Source organism: Rhopalosiphum padi, chromosome 3, assembly GCF_020882245.1.
Source record: "Rhopalosiphum padi isolate XX-2018 chromosome 3, ASM2088224v1, whole genome shotgun sequence".
NCBI classification, from domain to species: domain Eukaryota; kingdom Metazoa; phylum Arthropoda; class Insecta; order Hemiptera; family Aphididae; genus Rhopalosiphum; species Rhopalosiphum padi.
In genome coordinates, this window is record NC_083599.1 from 24,620,365 (window position 1) to 24,641,459 (window position 21,095).

The 21,095-nt window shown below is 27.4% G+C and overlaps 2 protein-coding genes across 2 annotated transcripts; one reads left to right on the forward strand and one right to left on the reverse strand.

The window, feature by feature from the left end:
• The first annotated feature begins 2,839 nt into the window (after positions 1-2,839).
• LOC132924935 (ADP-ribose glycohydrolase OARD1-like) lies at positions 2,840-12,925 on the forward strand. The gene is made up of 4 exons (XM_060989371.1): positions 2,840-2,855; positions 4,008-4,050; positions 12,221-12,545; positions 12,758-12,925. Exons 1-4 carry the CDS (start codon positions 2,840-2,842, stop codon positions 12,923-12,925), a joined length of 552 nt encoding a protein of 183 aa, XP_060845354.1.
• Positions 5,024-7,457, reverse strand: LOC132924438 (uncharacterized). The gene is made up of 7 exons (XM_060988753.1): positions 7,169-7,457; positions 6,874-7,074; positions 6,660-6,797; positions 6,218-6,283; positions 5,879-6,129; positions 5,636-5,795; positions 5,024-5,388 (listed from the first exon to the last, which is right to left on the reverse strand). Exons 1-7 carry the CDS (start codon positions 7,371-7,373, stop codon positions 5,213-5,215), a joined length of 1,197 nt encoding a protein of 398 aa, XP_060844736.1. The 5' UTR covers positions 7,374-7,457; the 3' UTR covers positions 5,024-5,212.
• Positions 12,926-21,095: the final 8,170 nt, after the last annotated feature.

Here is a 21,095-nt window from a genome sequence, read left to right on the forward strand (position 1 = left end):
CAGGATGATGATATTGCATCATCAGTAGAATTGGAGAATGGTTATACTATTTATAAATGAATTCATTTAAAACGGTATCACTATTCTCCATTTCCTAATTCTAAAATAAAACAAATTGCTGCTAATCTACGTTTAGTATAAAATTATATACCAATTGTGTTTTGAAGGAAACCAAGAGATGTAGAAGAAGCTTTTCATTGGAAACCAACAGAATTTCGCCAAATTATAATTTATACAAGTCCTATAATCTTGAAAAATATTTTATCTAAAAAATGTTATACACATTTTATGTTTGTATATTGCTATGGTTATATTTCTTACTCCTAATTTAACAAAGTATATAGAACTTGCACAAATTTATTAAGTTCCTTTGTTAAATATTTTCAATACATTTATAAATAGGACATAATTGTTATTGTATTTCCAACAAAATGATACTATCCAATAGACATTAAAAATGTAATATTTAAATTCCAGTGAAAATAAATGTCTATGCAATATTGTTTAAAGAACGTTGGACTTTTATTACAAATTAAACAATGTATAAATATTGAATACATCATTTTATTTCAACGTTAAATAATCAATATGGAGACAATATTACGGGAATATATTCCGTTTCAATTTGAAAATAAAATAGTGATACAAAGTTTATTTAATCTTAAATTTACAATATTAATTTATCAATGAACAACCAATATCCATTTCATATTGGAAATGCAGAATTGCTGTATGGGCAATGTAAACGGAGAATGGTCATATCATTTATAATTTAATTCATTAAAAATGGTCATGTTTTAGGGTTCAAATAAGGCAAGAAAACGATTGCTATTTGAAGAAAAACCAATCAAGGATGATGATATTGCATCCTCAGTAGAATTGGATAATTTTTATACCATTTATAATTGAATTCATTAAATATAGTTATGTTTAAGAGTTCAAATAAGGCAAGAAAACGATTGCTATTTGAAGGTAAACAAATCCAGGATGATGATACTGCATCAACAATGGAAATAGAGAATAGTAATACTTTTTATAATTGAATTCATTAAAAACAGTAATGTTTAAGGGTTCTAATAACACAAGAAAACGAAACCTATTTGAAGGTAAACAAAACCTGGATGAAGATACTGCTTTCTCAGTGGAATTGGAGAATGGTTATAACCTTTATAATTGAATTCATTAAAAATAGTAATGTTTTAGGCCTCAAATAAGGCAAGAAAACGATTGCTATTTGAAGGTACTTGCACAAATTTATTAAGTTCCTTTGTTAAATATTTTCAAGACATTTATAAATAGGATATAATTGTTATTGTATTTCCAACGTAATGATACTATCCAATAGACATTAAAAATGTAATATTTAAATTCCAATGAAAATAAATGTCTATGCAATATTGTTTAAAGAACGTTGGACTTTTATTACAAATTAAACAATGTATAAATATTGAATACATCATTTTAGTTCAACGTTAAATAATCAATATGGAGACAATATTACGGGAATATATTCCATTTCAATTTGAAAATCAAATAGTGATACAAAGTTTATTTAATCTTAAATTTACAATATTAATTTATCAATGGACAACCAATATCCATTTAATATTGGAAATGCAGAATTGCTGTATGGGCAATGGAATTGGAGAATGGTTATAGCATTTATAATTGAATTCATTAAATATAGTAATGTTTTAGGCTTCAAATAAGGCAAGAAAACGATAGCTATTTGAAGGTAAATAAATCCTTGATGAAGATACTGCTTTCTCAGTGGAATTGGAGAATGGTAATACCATTATTAATTGAATTCATAAAAATCAGTAATGTTTAAGGGATCAAATAAGGCAAGAAAACGATTGTTATTTGAAGGTAAACAAATCCGGGATGAAGATACTGATTCCCCAGTGGAATTGGAGAATGGATATAGCATTTATAATTGCATTCATTAAATATAGTAATGTTTAAGGGTTCAAATAAGGCAAGAAAACGATTGCTATTTGAAGGAAAACCAATCTATGATAATGATATTGCATCCTCAGTAGAATTGGATAATGTTTATACCATTTATAATTGAATTCTTTAAATATAGTTATGTTTAAGGGTTCAAATAAGGCAAGAAAACGATTGCTATTTAAGGTAAACAAAACCTGGATGAAGACACTGCTTTCTCAGTGGAATTGGAGAATGGTTATACTATTTATAATTGAATTCTTTAAATATAGTTATGTTTAAGGGTTCAAATAAGGCAAGAAAACAATTGCTATTTAAGGTAAACAAAACCTGGATGAAGACACTGCTTTCTCAGTGGAATTGGAGAATGGTTATACTATTTATAATTGAATTCATTAAAAAAAGTTATGTTTAAGGGTTCAAATAAGGCAAGAAAACGATTGCTATTTGAAGGAAAACCAATCTATGATAATGATATTTCATCCTCAGTAGAATTGGATAATGTTTATACCATTTATAATTGAATTCTTTTAATATAGTTATGTTTAAGGGTTCAAATAAGGCAAGAAAACGATTGCTATTTAAGGTAAACAAAACCTGGATGAAGACACTGCTTTCTCAGTGGAATTGGAGAATGGTTATACTATTATTAATTGAATTCATTAAAAATAGTAATGTTTTAGGCCTCAAATAAGGCAAGAAAACGATTGCTATTTGAAGGTAAACAAAACCTTGATGAAGATACTGCTTTCTCAGTGGAATTGGAGAATGGTAATACCATTATTAATTGAATTCATTAAAAACAGTAATGTTTAAGGGTTCAAATAAGGCAAGAAAACGATTGTTATTTGAAGGTAAACAAATCCGGGATGAAGATACTGCATCCACAATGGATACGGAGAATGGTAATACCATTAATAATTGAATTCATTAAAAACAGTTATGTTTAAGGGTTCAAATAAGACAAGAAAACGATTGCTATTTGAAGGAAAACAAATCCAGGATGATGATATTGCATCCTCAGTAGAATTGGAGAATGGTTATACCATTTATAAATGAATTCATTTAAAATGGTATCACCATTCTCCATTTCCTAATTCTAAAATAAAACAAATTGCTGCTAATCTACGTTTAGTATAAAATTATATACCAATTGTGTTTTGAAGGAAACCAAGAGATGTAGAAGAAGCTTGTCATTGGAAACCAACAGAATTTCGCCAAATTATAATTTATACAAGTCCTATAATCTTGAAAAATATTTTATCTAAAAAATGTTATACACATTTTATGTGTGTATATTGCTATGGTTATATTTCTTACTCCTAATTTAACAAAGTATATAGAACTTGCACAAATTTATTAAGTTCCTTTGTTAAATATTTTTAATACATTTATAAATAGGACATAATTGTTATTGTATTTCCAACAAAACGATACTATCCAATAGACATTAAAAATGTAATATTTAAATTCCAATGAAAATAAATGTCTATGCAATATTGTTTAAAGAACGTTGGACTTTTATTACAAATTAAACAATGTATAAATATTGAATACATCATTTTAGTTCAACGTTAAATAATCAATATGGAGACAATATTACGGGAATATATTCATTTTCAATTAGAAAATAAAATAGTGATACAAAGTTAATTTAATCTTAAATTTACAATATTAATTTATCTATGGACAACCAATATCCATTTAATATTGGAAATGCAGAATTGATGTATGGGCAATGGAAATGGAGAATGGTGATATCATTTATAATTTAATTCATTAAAAATGCACATATTTTAGGGTTCAAATAAGGCAAGAAAACGATTGCTATTTGAAGGTAAACAAAACCTGGATGAAGATACTGCATCCTCAGTAGAATTGGAGAATGGTGATACCCTTTATAATTGAATTCATTAAAAACAGTAATGTTTAAGGGTTCAAATAAGACAAGAAAACGAATCCTATTTGAAGGTAAACAAATCCGGGATGAAGATACTGCATCCACAATGGAAACGGAGAATGGTTATATCATTTATAATTTAATTCATTAAAAATAGTAGAAGACTTTCTGATAAGTAGGGGTATTGCAGTGTTATTTAAGTAAGTACTAAGTTTAATATACTTATTTATAACTAGACATATACAGACATTTAAAAAAATATATAAATTACGTCCTAAACACTTAACAGTTATAAAAAGGTATATTTATAGGAGTTAAAATGTTAAAGTCTGAACACTTATTTTCATTGTTCAATACGATTTATACTTAAGTCGATTTATGTTACAGACTGAAATATGGACAGATCGGTCTGTTATTGGATCAAAATGTCCGAGTAGGTGGTATTGCAGAACTTAAAGTTAACCAGGGAAAAGACATTTATGTTTTTTACCTGTTGACTAAAGTTCTCTACCACCACAAACCAGCTCTGCAGTGTTTGGCCAATGCATTAATCCAGTTACTGAATAGGTTAGCAGATTTATGTATAAATTTGCTAATTATCCCGAAACTGGGTTGTGCTTTGGATGGGCTGAATTGGTACGAGGTTCGTGGAATGTTCCCAAACAGCAAAAAAACATTGTCATAAGATTGAATAAATATTAATTATACAATCAAGAGATTGTATTAATAGTGAATGTGAATTGTATGTGGAATTTTTAATGTCCATACAATATCCCATCTATTTTATTTGGCCGGGCAAAAACATTGAACTAATGTTGCGTTTTCAATATTGTATTTTAAATCATAATGCAATATTTAAAACCAATATTACACAATATTGTACTTACATTCTATAATATTTATCAAATTTTCCATAATTAATACTTTTTCAATACTACTGCAATATTATAGACAATTATTAGATACATAATGTGTTAGGAATATTTAAGCAATGTTTAAACTATAATAATGACAATTATTGAAATTATTATATTCACTCAATATTCAACTATATTGATTTTTCAATAGTTCTAAAATTATATTTTGTTGTTGATTGTATATTATATGATAATATGTTGGATAAATATAATTAATATTTTTGGGAATTAATATATAAAATTCACAAAAAAAAAATATAAAAAAATGCTTGTGTATTGCTTTCAACATCATTACATTTTATAAGTTAATAAGAATACTTGAGTAAAACAAAATGAAAATCCATTTATAGATAATTTTATAATTTTAATTATAGATACCTTTTTGTACAATACATTATTTTTAAATAATATTTGAACTTATATAAAATAAATAAATATTAAAACGTTATATTTTCAATATTTTCAAGTTGATAACTGCCACCTGCATTTTGATTTTCAACTTCAATTTGGTTTTTTTATTTCTTTTTAATACAAATGGCCTTTGAGCCAAGTATTTTTGTATGGCATCCTCAATTTCTTTTTCTTGAACATTGCAAAATTTTTTGTCATTTCTTATAGCTTCTAAAAAGTAATATAAATGTATTTTAATATTAAAGTAAATTATATTTAATATTTATCAATCCCCAACAATTTAAGTTCAAAATATATTTAAATTTAATTACCAAAATCTATACATTTTAGTACTCATAATTAATATCATAAATAAATTATGTAATGATATAATTAAAAAATATATATAGGTAAAGAACAATAATTTACACAAAAAGAAAAAAATTTAAATGCTTTTGAATATATTATCATAGCTTACCAAAAATAACATTGCAAATATTTAATGTAGAAAATGATTTTTTATTTCTTATTCCGTGATAAGAATAAGAACACAACAAATCATCACTGAATAATTTTTCAAAAATTCGTTTAATTGATCTTTTTATATCATTTCCCATTAATCTTGTTAGCTCTAAAACCTAATATAATTGATTTTTAGACATTAAAATAATTATTATATTATACATAATATCAATAGTCACACATATTTAATTTAACTTACAAACATAGTACGAAATTCAGATAACTCAGAGCTTATTAATTTCATGTCTACTTCTTGTAGCTCATCATCATCACAAATCGTTTTCAATATTGACCGTCCAATTAAACATTGAACTTCTCTATGGTTTTGTATAACCTCTGCTCCATTTAATCTGTCCATTTTTTTTTCAATATTTTCTACTAAATCAAACAGAGATCTATTATCATAACGTAGTCCAGCTATCTGTTTACCAAGACCATCAACTTTAACCACTGAAAAATAGTTTTATTTTACCAAGTTATTTTAGTTTTCTATAATTTATTCAAAACAAATATATAATATTAATAATAATATAATTACCTAATGATTCAATTATAGTCATTAATTGATTACTGTCAGTCTGCAAAGGTTGGAAAGCCTCTATTTCTGTAAAATAAAAAGAACACCAAACATATTCTAATAAATTTAATAAGAACTCTATATATTTAAACAATATGAAACCATTTTATAATACATTATTTAATATGCTATCTATTACAACTTTGGCGGTATTGCTCTACAGAGGATAAATGTTTTCTATCAAAAATAAAAATTTAAGAACTGAGTTTAAAAAGGAATAAAATAGAAATTTACTAAAAATATGTTTAATTTAGTAGAAAATATAACTTATTATAACATGGAATTTGGAAAATATTTTATGAGTAGTTTTAAAATAAGAATTATAAAAAATAAATCAAGGCTGACTTTAAAATTCAGCATATACTATTATAATATAATTAATAATTAAAATATTATATAGTACCTTCATTGTTCGTTTTATTTTGGCTTATATTTATATTAGTGTCAACATTTCCAATCTCAAAACTAATACTAGAATTAGATGGTGATAATATGGGTTTCTTCAACGGTTCAGCATATGAGATGTCCTTATCTGAATCATCTAATAATTAAAAATAATTATTAGTTAAATTAATAATAATAATTATATATTTATTATAATAAACTATTATACACACCAAATTCTGAAGAGCTTGAACTGGATTGAGAGTGATATTGTGGAACAACAATTTGATTTTTCACTTTTTTTTCATGATTTTTATAAGAAGTTGGTTCTTGCTCTTTATTTTTTCGTTTTTTCTCTATACTTTTTTCGCATTCAGACAAATCTGATGTTAAGACAGCAGTTTTAGCTATTTTCTGTGCATCCAAATATGATCCTAAATAGTATAAACAGTGAAGGTAAATAACATTTTTTTTTGTTTATAATTAATATTTTTAGATATATTTTATTTATTTATTTAAATAATTGACCTATATTATTCTTAAGAACTCTTGCATCAAATAAATTAAAGTCAATTGAATTGTAGGGAGTTCTTTTTGCTATTAATCTTGACACACTAGCTGCCGTATGTGATGGCTTAGGCCAAGCACACTTCTTGGTTGATGCGCGAAACCAATATGATGGTACAGCAGAAACTGTGTTTTCTTCAGTGAAAACCACAATGGAATAAGACATTTTAAATGTTATTCTGGATATAATACATAAATTATTCCAGAAATAAATCTATAACATTAATTTATTTATACAAACAGACAAATATTATTTTTTAACTTATATACTCGTAATATAAAAAAAAAATAAAATAATTATAAATGTAGAAAAATTAACAGATAAAAATATTAAATTTAAAACAAGTTCGAAAGTACTTATAATAATAACTAATAAACAATTAAAGACATTTTCAATAAATATTTTATGTAACATTATGTAAAACTGGCATAGCAATATTATTATTATCTTCTTTATATGAGCAAAAGACAATGTACTTTTTCATGATATCATCTATATTGTAAAGTGTATAATCATCAGTGAGTTCCTTTACAACATAAGTACCAAATTTATTTGATTTAATTGGTTTTTGATAAAGTGGTTCTTTTTTAGTGAATTTTCTCCCAACTACTGTAATTTGTTCAGTATTTAAATTTTTTACAATATTTTCTACTTTAACAATTTCATTATTTATTGTACCAAAAAAACAATCAGATACAGTGTCAATTTTTATAGTTATTAATTTAAGACTTAAAACCAATGTTTTGTATTGAGACCCTTGAAGTGTTGTTGGTAAAAGACCATTAAAATGTTGACGCTTTAATACTATGTCCTGACTGTTATTTTTAGTAGGAATGTTTAAAAAAGTATTAATTTCAATTTCCTTGTAACGCTTCACAATTTGTTCCAGCGGCTTCTCATGTTTTCTTAACATAGATTTAAAATTTTTCATAAAATTTTCAAATGGGAAACAACTAACGTTATCTAATGGCCCAAATAACTTATAATCCTCACATAAATGCAATAGCCCGTGTATGTTATGGGAAATTAAATGTTTGCCATAAATGTCTTGAAAATATTTAACAAAAGAATTTAATAAAAGTTGTGCAAATTCTATATACTTTGTTAAATTAGGACTAATTAATATAACCATAGCAATATGCAGACACATAAAATTTGAATAACATTTTTTAGATAAAATATTTTTCAAGATTATAGGACCTGTATAAATTAAAAGTTGGCGAAATTCTGTTGCTTTCCAACGACAAGCTTCTTCTACATCTCTTGGTTTCCTACAAAACTCAATTGGTATATAATTTTTTACTAAACGTAGATTAGCAGAAATCTGTTTTATTTTAGAATTAGGAAGACGAACAGATAAAGGTCCGTTCATCCATAAGAATATAAGTTTACGCATAACTCCTAAGCATGTTAAATGCATGTAATCTAAAGAAAACCGTTCAACTATATTGAAATTTGGTAAATCTAGAAGAATTGTGTTTACATTAGATACATGATAATCATCATGTGATTTAGCAACAAAACTAGCATGTGTTCTTTTAGGTGACATTACATTTTTATATGGGAATGAAGTTCGATTGCACAAATATTCCCCTTCTTGCATACACCTTGAACATGAAGATAAGCCTGTGTGCCCTTTGGTTTTGGTTAAGAATGATTTTGCTGGGGCATCACAACAAAATGAAAATATTGTTACAGGAATTATTTGATCATTTATTTTAAGCCCATTAGATAATAGTGCTTTAGTTTCATTAACAAAATCATAAAGGAATTCATTACTATCTATTGGTTTACTTTTACCCCAAAATAAACCAACAGGGAATACATGTTTTTTTTCAAAACTATTCTCAGGTTTCACATATGCTAAAATTGGCCAAAGTTTGCTATTGCTACATCGTGCTATTGGAAGCCCATCAATGCCAATTACCAATTCAACTATGTTTGGAATATTATTAATAGAGGAATAATACTTTAATAACGATTCGGTTAATCCAAAATGAAAGTATTTCCCATTTGGGTTAACGAGGCGAATTTTATCAATGGTAACTTTATTAGGAGTTTGTAAAAGTGTTCTTGAATCTTTAGGAAGCATTTTAAAACCGTCATACTTTCTTAAGATAATTAATAAAGCATTTAAATGGCATTGAGGTATTCTACAATTAACAGCCCAATTTTTTATCTCAATTTTAAAAGTTTCAATATCATTTATTGAGTTTGAACAATTATTTTCTATATTTTTATTTGTTTGGACAGGTAAAAACTGTGGTTCATTTATTGTTAAATTATTATTTATGTTAAAATTGATTTGAGGCGACAAATTATTATTATAAATTGTATCATTGACACAATTTGTAATTGATACAGGAACAGGAGTTTTATTTGAAGAAATAAGTAAATTATTAAAATTATCTGGTTGATATGAATTTATTTTCATAAATTGAATATCTTGATTCTGAAGTTGAATTATTCTTCGACGAGTACGTGAAGAAGCATTCAAATTATTTCTTCTATACCCTTTGTTGATTTTAGGCATTATAACAGCGATTGATTATTAAATACCTACACTATTAACATATAGTGTAACAACCCCCAATTCATTGCCCTCGTTAAATCGAAGTTGGCCGATAATGATCTGCGGTATAACATAGTAGTGTGCGACCCAAATATGTAAGTTGATCATCGAATTAAATTTATTTACCTATGTTATAATTGTGAAATATATTTTACAACAAAATGTTATTAAGTATTAATTTTTGTTCATTTATAAAATGTTGTGAGCCCGCGCAAGCTATGCCGTTTACAGTCAAGTGGCCCCGTGGCAGTGCCACTCGTCGGCATAATAACTCACTACTTGCCACAAACGCTGTGGCATTTCATCGTGGCAATAACCGTATTAATGGTGGTCGTCTGAGGGGACACGGCGGACGTGGATACGGGGAACGCGGTGGACATGGTGGACACACTTCCACACGCATGCCCCCTTTGAAAAGTACATATTTTGAATCTTTACTAAATGCCCTTTTTGTTAAAAATGGTCCGGAAAACATATTTTTTGGTGATCATTTCGAAAATTGCACTCGAAACGTACGATGCAGTCGAATGGCCGGTAATATCGTATTTATCGTATATGTATTGTATCTTATGATTTTTCTGGAGCCCGAGTCCACCGCATGCCCCCTTTGATGAACCTGGATGAAGATACTGCTTTCTCAGTGGAATTGGAGAATGGTTATAGCATTTATAATTGAATTCATTAAATAAAGTAATTTTTTAGGCTTCAAATAAGGCAAGAAAACGATTGCTATTTGAAGGTAAACAAATCCTTGATGAAGATACTGCTTTCTCAGTGGAATTGGAGAATAGTAATACCCTTTATAATTGAATTCATTAAAAACAGTAATGTTTAAGGGTTCAAATAAGACAAGAAAACGAATCCTATTTGAAGGTAAACAAATCCGGGATGAAGATACTGATTCCCCAGTGGAATTGGAGAATGGTTATACCATTATTAATTGAATTCATTAAAAACAGTAATGTTTAAGGGTTCAAATAAGACAAGAAAACGATTGCTATTTGAAGGTAAACAAAACCTGGATGAAGATACTGCTTTCTCAGTGGAATTGGAGAATGGTTATACTATTTATAATTGAAGTCATTAAAAATGGTATCACCATTCTCCATTTCCTAATTCTAAAATAAAACAGATTGCTGCTAATCTACGTTTAGTATAAAATTATATACCAATTGTGTTTTGAAGGAAACCAAGAGATGTAGAAGAAGCTTTTCATTGGAAACCAACAGAATTTCGCCAAATTATAATTTATACAAGTCCTATAATCTTGAAAAATATTTTATCTAAAAAATGTTATACACATTTTATGTTTGTATATTGCTATGGTTATATTTCTTACTCCTAATTTAACAAAGTATATAGAACTTGCACAAATTTATTAAGTTCCTTTGTTAAATATTTTCAAGACATTTATAAATAGGATATAATTGTTATTGTATTTCCAACGTAATGATACTATCCAATAGACATTAAAAATGTAATATTTAAATTCCAATGAAAATAAATGTCTATGCAATATTGTTTAAAGAACGTTGGACTTTCATTACATATTAAACAATGTATAAATTTTGAATACATCATTTTAGTTCAACGTTAAATAATCAATATGGAGACAATGTTACGGGAATATATTCATTTTCAATTTGAAAATAAAATAGTGATACAAAGTTTATTTAATCTTAAATTTACAATATTAATTTATCAATGGACAACCAATATCCATTTAATATTGGAAATGCAGAATTGATGTATGGGCAATGGAAATGGAGAATGGTGATATCATTTATAATTTAATTCATTAAAAATGCACATATTTTAGGGTTCAAATAAGGCAAGAAAACGATTGCTATTTGAAGGTAAACAAATCCGGGATGAAGATACTGCATCCACAATGGAAATGGAGAATGGTGATACCATTTATAATTGAATTCATTAAAAACAGTAATGTTTAAGGGTTCAAATAAGACAAGAAAACGAATCCTATTTGAAGGTAAACAAATCCGGGATGAAGATACTGAATCCCCAGTGGAATTGGAGAATGGTTATAGCATCTATAATTGAATTCATTAAATATAGTAATGTTTTAGGCTTCAAATAAGGCAAGAAAACGATAGCTATTTGAAGGTAAACAAAACCTGGATGAAAATACTGCATCCTCAGTGGAATTGGAGAATGGTTATATCATTTATAATTTAATTCATTAAAAATAGTGGAAGACTTCCTGATAAGTAGGTGTATTGCAGTGTTATTTAAGTAAGTACTAAGTTTAATATACTTATTTATAACTAGACATATACAGACATTTAAAAAAATATATAAATTACGTCCTAAACACTTAACAGTTATAAAAAGGTATATTTATAGGAGTTAAAATGTTAAAGTCTGAACACTTATTTTCATTGTTCAATACGATTTATACTTAAGTCGATTTATGTTACAGACTGAAATATGGACAGATCGGTCTTTTATTGGATCAAAAGGTCCGAGTAGGTGGTATAGCAGAACTTAAAGTTAACCAGGGAAAAGACATTTATGTTTTTTACCTGTTGACTAAAGTTCTCTACCACCACAAACCAGCTCTGCAGTGTTTGGCCAATGCATTAATCCAGTTACGGAATAGGTTAGCAGATTTATGTATAAATTTGCTAATTATCCCGAAACTGGGTTGTGCTTTGGATGGGCTGAATTGGTACGAGGTTCGTGGAATGTTACATTCCACGTTCGTCGATAGAAATGTACAAATTATCGTATGCGATCCCGAAAACGTAAGATTTTATAATAAGTTATATTCTTATTAATCATTGATATTGCATATTAAAGTATCATTATAATTATATTATATACTATATTCATATTCATTGGAATTAATAAATATTTAGGTTTTGATAGAATCGAATTTATCCTTATTATTTTAATGCCAAGAAATGTATGTGAAAGATATAATAATCTACTCAAATCATATAAATGTAATATACAGTTACAGATAACACGTCATGTGATTGCCACATGTGCGGAGAAAAATATTGAATTTTTGGAGTGCGGTGGTCCGGAAACAGTAAAAATATTGCCAGTAGAATTATCAAACGCAAGCGAAAATGCAATATTCACAAAATGCTTGAACCATTTTCAATTATTGCCAAGGTAATATAATGGTTTTATATTTAAATTTGTATCAACGTGTACCTAATAACATTTTTTTTTATTTAATTTATATTTTTACAGCTTAATAGATAACGGGAAGTGGGCGTCTGTCGCCAAAGGACAAGTGGTCCGTGGCAACAGCAATTTCATAATTTGGCCGTATCTTAAGGAAGATGTTAATTTTTTCCAGACTTTGGAAACCCAAATTGATGAAACGAGGGTGATGGTTCCGAATTCATCAGTTTGGTCATTTCCAAAGTCAGAAATAATTTTCTACCCCCAATTCATTGCCCTCGTTAAATCGAAGTTGGCCGATAATGATCTGCGGTATAACATAGTAGTGTGCGACCCAAATATGTAAGTTGATCATCGAATTAAATTTATTTACCTATGTTATAATTGTGAAATATATTTTACAACAAAATGTTATTAAGTATTAATTTTTGTTCATTTATAAAATGTTGTAGGCCCGCGCAAGCTATGCCGTTTACAGTCAAGTGGCCCCGTGGCAGTGCCACTCGTCGGCATAATAACTCACTACTTGCCACAAACGCTGTGGCATTTCATCGTGAAAATAACCGTATTAATGGTGGTCGTCTGAGTGGACACGGCGGACGTGGATACAGGGAACGCGGTGGACATGGTGGACACACTTCCACACGCATGCCCCCTTTGAAAAGTACATATTTTGAATCTTTACTAAATGCCCTTTTTGTTAAAAATGGTCCGGAAAACATATTTTTTGGTGATCATTTCGAAAATTGCACTCAAAACGTACGATGCAGTCGAATGGCCGGTAATATCGTATTTATCGTATATGTATTGTATCTTATGATTTTTCTGGAGTCCGAGTCCACCGCATGCCCCCTTTGAAAAGTACATATTTTGAATATTTATCGAATGCCCTTTCCGTTAAAAATGGTCTGGAAAACATATTTTTTGATGTTTATGCTGAAATGCAGTCCAAAATGTTCTTTTCGTAGAATCATCTTTGTGTCTACTATTTTATGTAATATATTATATATACATATTTGGTGCGTTATTGCCGAATATAAACTTTTTCCTTATAGCTGATTTGAATCGTTTATTTTTAATGCACCGGTAGAAGATGTTTACCTTTCTTTTTAATAATTGTTTTGGGAATTTTAATTTTTTTTTGTACAATATTTTTTAATAGTTTAATCATCTCGTTGTTTTTGCACTCCATTGATGACTTAATTTTCATTATAAGTTGTACATCACTTGCAGTTGATTTTTTTAGTTTTCATGAAACCACATTGACTCATTGTACTATGCTATAGTTGTATAGGCTAGGTTAGGTTACTCAATATAGTAAAAACAATTACAGTTTATGAAATCCGATATTGGACGGTGTATATTTGGTGATAATTAAAAAAAAAAAAATGTCAATTATAAGAATTTTTATGGAATTATAGTCATTCTAGTTGGGAATAGTAAAATACTTTATGGTGATAATATTTAATAATATTGTAATCTTAATAATAATACAAATAATGATTTTCATCCATCTTGAATTATATCTGAAAAATAATTATTTTCATTAATGCCCCTTGTAAAATATGAATAGGCAATATTGTATACAGAAATACGGTTACCTACTTTATCGGAATTGATAAGCGCTAAACGTCCGGGAGCTAACTCCACAGACATCTAAACTAAAACTAAATTTAAGCAATAGTTACAGCAGTGAACATAATATATAGCTAGACGTTGATGTTTTAAAATATGAGCTCGAGTGCCTTTAATTGGCCAGACATGTTGGCAGCCTCATCATAGCCCTGTCCTCTTAAATTCGTTAAACTTAATCCTAACTGTTCTGATAATTCAATAATAATTTTTGCTTATGCTTCTCCGCTTAAATCAATTACTTTAAAAAACTGAATAAAATCCTCACGAATTATTTTCTAGCCAAAATTTACATAATATCTTATAATGATTAACAACTGTTCTACGTGTCTAATATCAGTAGTTTCGTCTGCGCTCTACTAAAACACAAAAGTGTGTAGCTTTGCTTACTTTTTCTACTATTTTCTGGCTTTCTGCAACTATTGCATTACGATAACAATAATGAAGAATTTTTCGTAACGTTCTGCACTTGAAACGAAACACTATTTTATAAATTCATAACACTGAAACTATGATTTCTCGATTACAACAAATATTTTATTAAGCAGTAACGTGCGTCAGTACCATCAGTCATCACTACTAAAATATATTTAGTTAAATGAGTACCATAGACCTTATACTATATACAACCTTAGATCATATACAATGAACAGAGTCGTGGCCTATAGATTACACATAATGTCGAATATCTATGATGTACTATGTACATACTTGTTAGCGACGATCGCCAGTTATCATGTGACCTTTACAACTGCGCAGCGCTAGCAACTATAGTCACGTAATTATCCACAGGCCCAATGCACAATCTTTAGGTATAACGAATCTCATCTTTGAATAAATATGCGAGAAGTTGCATACCTAATACGGTGACTAGTCACTGATATTGGCAACATTTTTTTATTTTGGTTAATACGCTGCGACTAGATCTAGCCATCTAAGACAATTGGTTACCGCCAAATAACACCGTCTGCGGACAATATTGGCCTGGCCCTCGTCATAATTTAATACTCGGACAATATAAGTCGCCGACTTAAAGTTAAATGCAAAATATATTTTTAGCATTAAACGTTCTTCAAAATGTATTTTTCAATAATATAATACTTTTAGAATCGTAAGACCGTTGAATAAAAAAATAAAAATAAATATTTCTATGTTTTTTTCTTTATCACTTAAAGGTTTCTTCATTGTTCTTTGTCAAATATATCATCGTTGTAGAATTAATTATTTGTATCGATTTAATAAAAATATAAATAATTAGATATTTAATACTGTAGGAATCAAAAACTCCTACATGGCCGATTTTAATGTTGAATTAAAAAAAAGGTTAAATATTAAACAAAATGTCATAATATGGGCCTCTTACACTTTAATATGATATTATACGGAATCATTTCGTGCCAAACACTGTTACGCTTTAGCAGTGAGGCGGAGACTGACGACGGCCGACGGTGGTAAAAGATATAATAAAATAATTGACAAAAATATAAATAGTACAATATTACCCGTCGTCGGGTCGCCTCACGCACACACGTAATAAATACAAATATATATATAAAAGTAATAAACGTAGATGTGGGATCGCTCGGTCGTCGGTGCGATAAACACGCGACGATCGCCGAATAGCGTCTCACGGCCATACATAGAAAATAATTACAAATAATAAAATCATTCAATACTGTCAATACTATAATAATATTTCGAAATTTGTTTCAGATATGTTATTAGTGTGAGCATAACCTTTTTTTGATGCATTATATACACCATAAATATGATGGTGGAAAAATTGGTGGTTGAAATATATTTCAGTAACTTGTTAATAATTATTACCAGAGGACAGTCCTAAGCACTCGGACGCAACTTACATGTCGTATTTATTGATGTGGTCTCGAATAATAATTTCGTATTTTCGTAACGATATAATTTTACAGTTGGGCATACCTATATATAAGAAAAAACGTTTAGGTACATAAATTGTTATATTTAATAATTATTAGAAAATTGTTGAAATATTTCACAAAATCGCTAATTTCAGAATTATATGTACTTGTATATTTTTAAAATATCACCAACACTATGGGAGGTAATTTAAGGTATCTATTTATCTTAATTTATTAAATTATATAGATATCAAATTATATCGATATTATTAAAAATTATGATAGAAGTACGATTGAGAATGGTCATTATCGTCGATACCTTATTGACTATTACGCTTAATTTTTATAATTCCAACGTTCTCAATCATATTGTAATCGAAATTATCTTTGGGACGCAAATAATCCGACAATAAATATGATAGGTAAGTTGCGTCCGAACATTGAAAATTCTTATCAACAATCTTACGGGACGCAAATAACGTGCAGCCTAAAATTATGATGGGGATCCGATTGTCAGCATAGAACATTTTTATACGGGGACCAAAATTGTTCATATACCGCTGTGACTACATCCATAATATATGATCTAAGTATGTATACCACTCCATCCAACTCAATAAAATATATCTCTAATATCTATGATATTTTATATGCAAATATACAATATAATTCCCCACTTATTTAAAAAAAATTTATTTTAATTTAAATAAAACATAATTTTTTTCTGTCAAATATCTAATTTCATCTTAAAACAGAATAAATTTCAAAATATTTCCATAAATATAATAAATTATAGCCGATGTATATTTTTGATAATTATCTATTTAAAACAATAAAATTTACCTACTATTAGAATAATAAAACAATAAGTATAATAGTGTAACAAGTGTTTAAGTAAGTACAACAAGTAATTATCATTTATCACAATATTATACAAAATCCATTGTAATTATAATAACTATATACTACTTAGTACCAGTGCCGCAACTACTGAGTGTGCAAGGTGTGCAATGCATACGGGCCTCCAGCTTTAAGGGGCCTCTAGGTACAACCAAAATTGAAAATTGAAAATTAATTGTCTGTTTCGATATTTTTTTTTGTGCTACAAATATTTATTGATTTTATGTTTTTCCTTTTAAATTAAATTAGTTATAAGCATAATTATTAAGTCGAGGATAAATGTAGTATGCAATTGCCAAGTATCACAATAATAATATTAAGCATTTTATAATGTTTATTATAAAAAAAAAATTGGTTTTATACAGGTATCGATAATCGATATATTATATGCATTATACATATATGATATATTGTCTTATGTGATGAGTAGGGCTATGAATTTAATGCTCTAAAAAACCTTAAAAATGCATTTAAAATGCCAACAATTATAGCATAATGTATAAAATGCACTTATAATGGTTTTTCATTTCATTTCTATATTTATATTGATATTATTGTAGGGCTGGAATTTGTATATAAATACATATTTTTACTAAAACGTGATACATAAAGTATTGTAAGTGATAAATTCATTTCAAATGATTTGCAATAAAATAAAACATATTTTTACATATTTCGTAAATTTTGAAAATTTTGGTGGTTTAGTAGGTAGTATTATTAATTATTATACATTTATACTTCGATAATAGTACTCACTACTCGTAAAAATTGTATGTTTATAATACATATGGGAAATAAGTATATGAAAGTATTAGTTAAATATTAATAACTTGATTATATAGTTTATCTTATTTGTTTCTGTTCGATAACTATACATTAATGATCTTAGATTATACTTTATATTCACAATTATTATTAGACAAATATATATTTATGAATTTTACGTAAAATGTATTTAATTTACGAAAATTAAATAGAAATGTTTTTTTTATATTATTAGTTATTTTATTCTGTTTAATTATTAATTATAAATACTATATTATGAAGTCTACAAAATATCATGCATGTGCTTAATCTAGACATAACATTATTTAAATTGGTTCTGGTTTGAAAAAAGTTTCAAATTAATACTATAATAATTAGGGCTGGGATTTTAATATCCTTAAAAATCAAGAAAAATGACCTTAAAAAAATGCAAAAATGACTTAAAAAAATTACATTACATAACATAAATATTTTATTTTACTTGATATATTAATAATATAATAATAAATAAATAATTATTCTTTATTGTTACACTGAATCACGAAAGCGTGCTTCAGGTTTTCAAATAGAAATGCTCTACTGTTTTCCGCCAATTAGTTTTTGTAGATAAAATAGCTCCTTTTCATATTATATTGTTAGCATATACTTGTAAATATATTATATTATAAATCTATAATCTATTATCTTTAATTTTAAATTCATAAACACCAAAAATGACTTAAAAACTCCTAAAATGCCCTAAAAAATTAGAAAAATGATCTTAAAACAAAAATTGTTAAAAAATGCAAAATAAAATTTCTTATTTCAATTTAAAAATACCTAAAACATATTTGTAAAAGTTATGGGTACAATATTTTTGTATGGTATCTATAGTTAAAGATTTTTATTGGATCTGAAAGACTATAAAAAATTAGGACGGACGATTGAATGCTATAAAAAAAAAATGCTTCCTTTTTTCCACGCTTCTGAACATTTTTTGTATGCAAAATCTGCTCATTTATATCTACAGGATATGCTTAAATTAAAAAATAATATGGATAGACAGGCGTTTAAAAAATTTACCGACGGATTTTTTACAATTAGACGCAGTAGTAAATTTAGTTGTGGAACCTGGAGTGATATGGTAATCGAGCAATCCCAAATGAAATCAATGAAGAAATGCAAGAAGACGAGTTGCGAAGTTGATGATTAATAATAATTAAAATGTAATATTAATTACTTTGTTTTGACTATTAGATAACTTTACTATGATAATATAATTGTTGACTACATGGATTAGGCCTACTGGGAAACCATGAAAAAAAAAACGCGCCGTGCACCACCTCAATGGTGGTGTGGAAACGAATGCATTCTTATTATCGTTATTATATTATATACATACATAATATATAATATTATCGTAATTTTGTAAGGTAAACGTTAAAATTCGTATACCGTAAGTGCGATTGGATATGTATGTATAACCATCTTGTAGATAATTTTGTCCTCTACAATTTTTGTATGAACATTTTTTTTGTACAACCAGTATAAAGCGAGATATTAACGCAAAGACTACTTTTTTTTTTAGCAAAAAATTCGTATTTCATTAAAAATGCAAATTTTGATGGCCTTATAACGCAAAAAACTAACTTTTACGTGAAAATGTCATAAGACCTTTTTTGTAGATAATTACTTCCTCTACAGTTTATAACCACAACTGTTTATTGTACAACTCATAAAAAACGAAATATTAAAAAAAAGGCCAATTTCGTTACCTTTGACCTCGAATAACCTTTGACGCGTATATGATACAGACGGTGACTTTTCACACGTTGTTTACAACGATGCTGTAAAGGTGTATACCAAAATTCAGCTAAATAGAATTTTTTCCCGAGCTGGACCCCTTTTTTCGTCTAATATCATTGGACTATTAACGATTAGTAATGTTTAGTAATTATTTAGGTAAAACTGTTCATGTGATTATAAAATAGTGAGCCCCCCATGTCATTTTCAAAACCTGGCGCCTCTGGTATTAATAATAAAATTGTTATTTATTTTTTTCAAATAACATCCAATTTTTTCAAAATTTGAACTTCAATTAGTTCAATTATTTATAAAAATAGTCATTCCAATGTATTTTCAATATTATTAATAATAGCAATAAAAGAACTTACGAGGAAACTACTATCACACTTTCAAATATTTTGATTGAGCATACAATTTTGTATCAGTTAATAAAAAAAAAAATGTAAATGCCCATAAATAGCTTAAAATGAATTTATTAGTTTAAATATTTTGAAATTGCATTGAATATAAAAAATTTTAATTTAAGTAAGTACCAGAAAAACATTTCAAGTTCCTACAGTTAATACTTTTTGAACAACAAAAAACAAATTTTATTATTTTATGCATGAATATACATTTCATACAAATTTGAACTCCAGACTTTCATAAACAAATCTTGTGGATTTACTCTTAATTTTTGTTTCCAATAATAACAACAATCACAATTTTGATCAAATAAAATCATTACAAAAGTATTAGTCATTTTGAAATACAATTTTAAACTACACTTTAATTTTTTTTAATTTAATTTCTGTATAATAATTGGTAAATGAAATAGTATAGGTACCTATTAAATATAACATTTATAATTAATCTTTTATGTAAGAATGATCAAACGTTGGAGTTAAATTCATATTTAAAGTGTATTTTCAGTATTTGCCATTTGGTGATGAGTCAACAGATTAAAAAAAAATTATATTAAAAAAACATACACACATTATTGTTAAATCAATTCATTCATTACTCCACTCAGAATCTAAAATATACATAACTTCAAATGTAACCTAGCTTTAAGTGACAGCTAATTGTATTTGTTTTGTATAGAGCAGTAGTGAATATTCATAGGCGTGCACATAGGGCGTTCACCTTGTGATTTTTCATGGGCCGAAGCGCCCTATGCCTCAATCTACCTAAATAATTAAATTTATTCAATTTTAGATC

Excerpts from the sequence above, each read along its gene's own strand:
- LOC132924935 (XM_060989371.1), top strand. Across the intron at positions 4,051-12,220 it reads GGTATTGCAGTGTTATTTAA|ACTGAAATATGGACAGATCG; the intron begins GTAAGTACTAAG and ends TTTATGTTACAG. Across the intron at positions 12,546-12,757 it reads TCGTATGCGATCCCGAAAAC|TTACAGATAACACGTCATGT; the intron begins GTAAGATTTTAT and ends TGTAATATACAG.
- LOC132924438 (XM_060988753.1), bottom strand. The coding sequence starts at position 7,373 with ATGTCTTATTCCATTGTGGTTTTCACTGAAGAAAACACAGTTTCTGCT. Across the intron at positions 7,075-7,168 it reads AGTTCTTAAGAATAATATAG|GATCATATTTGGATGCACAG; the intron begins GTCAATTATTTA and ends TATACTATTTAG. Across the intron at positions 6,284-6,659 it reads AAATAAAACGAACAATGAAG|AAATAGAGGCTTTCCAACCT; the intron begins GTACTATATAAT and ends TTTATTTTACAG.